Source organism: Gadus morhua, chromosome 8, assembly GCF_902167405.1.
Source record: "Gadus morhua chromosome 8, gadMor3.0, whole genome shotgun sequence".
In the NCBI taxonomy this organism is placed as follows: Eukaryota; Metazoa; Chordata; class Actinopteri; order Gadiformes; family Gadidae; genus Gadus; species Gadus morhua.
Window position 1 is genome coordinate 14998811 of NC_044055.1, and position 3090 is coordinate 15001900.

The following is a 3090-nucleotide window of genomic DNA, read 5'->3' on the forward strand; positions in this document are numbered from 1 at the left end:
TGTGTTTTAGTGGCATCAAACGTGGGCGTGTCCACCTAGATGTGTGCTGGATAGATCAGTCTACCAGCCTACCCAGTGGAGTGTAGCAGACGTTGCTTATATCTGTCATACATCTAGGTGGACCCGTCGACTTGTGAAAAACGTAGATGAGGCCGATTTTTAAAACGGCATGTAACGGCTAATCATACTCATAATATGGGACCTTTAAGTGTTAGAAAGTCCATGCAGTCAAAACGGTATACTTGATTGATAAGTACAAATTTAATAAAAAATAATAATAAACTAAAAAAAGCAGATTTCGAAAAAATGGTTCCAATTATTAATCGTTTTTGTGGCCCTCCAGGAGTTTCTAAAATAAACGGCACAGTAAAAAAAGTAAATGTCACAACTATGAAGTGCAAGTGTGCTAATTTGTCCAACCTTAACTAAAGACTAAAACTAACTTTGCTCAACTTCTATCATTTCTCGATTCAGTAGAACATAGACTCATCCCAGTATCTGTTTTTCTCTCAAATACACAGACACCCACACACAGACACACACACACAGCCACACACACACACACACACACACACACACACACACACACACACACACACACACACACACACACACACACACACACACACACACACACACACACACACACACAGACACAATTGTATGACATGCGTTAGGTAGACAAAGCAGAGGTGGTCATAAGTTGTCATGACAGTTTTCACTTTATTGAATTTGAGTAAAGATGGATGTGTCGTTGTGAGGTCAGAGATCAGAGGCCAAAGGTCAAAACATTTATAGCTTCTTGCTGGTCCTCTTGAGCACAATGGACCCGGAGGTGGAGGTCTGAGAGAGAGAGAGCGATAGAAAGATAAGGAGATTTTTTAAGGGTATTGTTAATTGAAATTATCTTTAGAATTACTATATAATATAACTATGTCACTGTTCCCTCATTAATCGCCCTCAATCAAACGTCAGCACTTCGGATTTCAAATAACCACAATAAATAAAATGAAACCATAACCTGCTCATCAACACTAACCACTCATGTAACCAGTGACAGTAATGTCTACAGGGCCTCCTTTAAAACCCAATGAGTCAACCCACGATCACATGACCCTCATCGCTGGTGCCTATTGGACCAGAAAGAGAACCAGGCTTTACCTCCACCAACTTCCCGCAGCAGATCTCCGAGGTGTGGCTGTAGTTGGGGAAGCTGACGCTCAGCTTGCCCCCGGCCATGGCCACCGTGGCCTGGGGGGAGAGCACAGAGCACTGGGGTTAGCATCCTCATCATCATCATCTTCATCATCATCATCACCATCATCATCATCATTCATCCACTCTTCCCCCGTCCCCAATACTTTGTACATCATTATTCACACACACACACACACACACACACACACACACACACAGACACACACACACACACACACACACACACACACACACACACACACACACACACACACACACACACACACACCCCTACACACACACACACACACACACACGCACATACCTTGAACTTCTTGCCACCGATGGTCTCCATGTCACTCTCCTTGCCCACGCTGAACTTGTTGGAGACGCGGGCGCCGGCCGGGTACAGCTGGGTCCAGGTGAAGTCCTCCCCGCTCTGGGTCACCTCCGTCACCATCTTGTAGTCACGCCCCTTCTCGATGACGTCAGCAGGGATGCCTGGGCGGAGGGAGGGAGGGGACAGAGGGAGGTGAGCGTGTACGCAGCAATACTAATGACTAATGTGGTGTGTGGTTGATAGAATCAGAGAGGAGAGGGATGGGGAGGAGGGGGGGAGTGGAGAGGAACAAAGGAGAGGGGAGAGGAGTTGAAAGCAGAGAAGGTGAGGTGAGGATAGGAGAGAAGGGGAGTGGAGATGAAGCGGGTAAAAGGGGGATAGGAAGGGGAGAGAAGGAGGAGAGGAAGAGAGTTTAGGAATGGGGAGGAGGAGCAGAAAAGAGAACACCTTTGAGTTACAAAATGCTTTTCCAAATCATGACCTTCAGTGAGGTTGGACCTAAGAGTTAAGGGTCAGCCACTTGATCAATGCTTTGAGGTAAGGCTGAGGACATTGGGGATCGAACGTAGTACTTCTCGGCTGGGGGGACCTTGGCCACTCGACTTCCTTGACCTGTTGAGAGCCATCCAAGCACGAGGACCACACAGACTACCTGGGGCAAGATGTGGACTAAAGGGAAGAAAGCATCCAACCTTGAAGCATTACGTCTTACAGAAGACCAAACTAACTTTTCTCTACCCAAAATGTTCCGCCATATGCCTTTGAAGTATCTTTTTTATTTTTTATGTTTAACTCAAACCCTTTATCATGGCCCTTCATATACTGAATGCACTGGTGTCCAAACAGACTCCAATGTATTTGGGCGAATTAAGGAGATTACAAGGACCTTCGTGGACTTATCTCACAGATCAGTCTCACCAAGTTCTAGTGACGATCTATAGTTTTCCTCAGTTGAAGTGCACTTCTACCACACTCCTAAGCACCTGCAGTGCACCTGTGCGAGTCTCTACAGTTCAATATACATCTAATGTACCAAAAAAGAACGACCTGTCACGAACCATACAAGCATAAAAAGTCATTGATAAGACAGGGGAACAGCGATAGAGAAAAGCAGATAGAGGAGCAGATAAAACAGGGGAGAGTGGCGTGTGTGTCCGTCTCACCGAGGAGTTTGCAGAAGGCGTCGTATCCCTCCTGTGTCTCCAGTTCCCATTTTCCAGCAAAGGCCATGTTGAGTGAGAGGGCGAGCGAGCAGAGGCGACGAGGAGAGAGAGAGAAGGAAGAGCGAAGGTGCCGAGACACACTTCTGCAGCCCTTTAAGTACACCTCTGGTCAGGGCCACCCACACACCCCCCCCCCCCCCCCCCCCCCCCCGCTCACACTTGTGACATCACGGGTTCTGGGTCGGGGCACGAAGACAGCGCCAGTTCAATGAGTTTCAGAACGGAATAAAAAAATTGTGAGTGGCAGCAGAGAATCCATTCACAGCCATGAATGGGAATGTTTTTTATGGAGCAAGGTCGGGCGGCAAGGTGTGAAATTCGCTGACTCTA

The 3090-nt window shown here is 47.2% G+C and overlaps 1 protein-coding gene across 1 annotated transcript; it reads right to left on the bottom strand.

The window, feature by feature from the left end:
- Positions 1–699: 699 nt before the first annotated feature.
- On the bottom strand, positions 700–2888 carry LOC115549153 (gastrotropin). Its single transcript, XM_030364173.1, has 4 exons — positions 2701–2888; positions 1523–1698; positions 1162–1251; positions 700–843 (listed from the first exon to the last, which is right to left on the bottom strand). The coding sequence occupies exons 1-4, from the start codon at positions 2765–2767 to the stop codon at positions 793–795; spliced, it is 384 nt and encodes a 127-aa protein (XP_030220033.1). The 5' UTR covers positions 2768–2888; the 3' UTR covers positions 700–792.
- Positions 2889–3090: the final 202 nt, after the last annotated feature.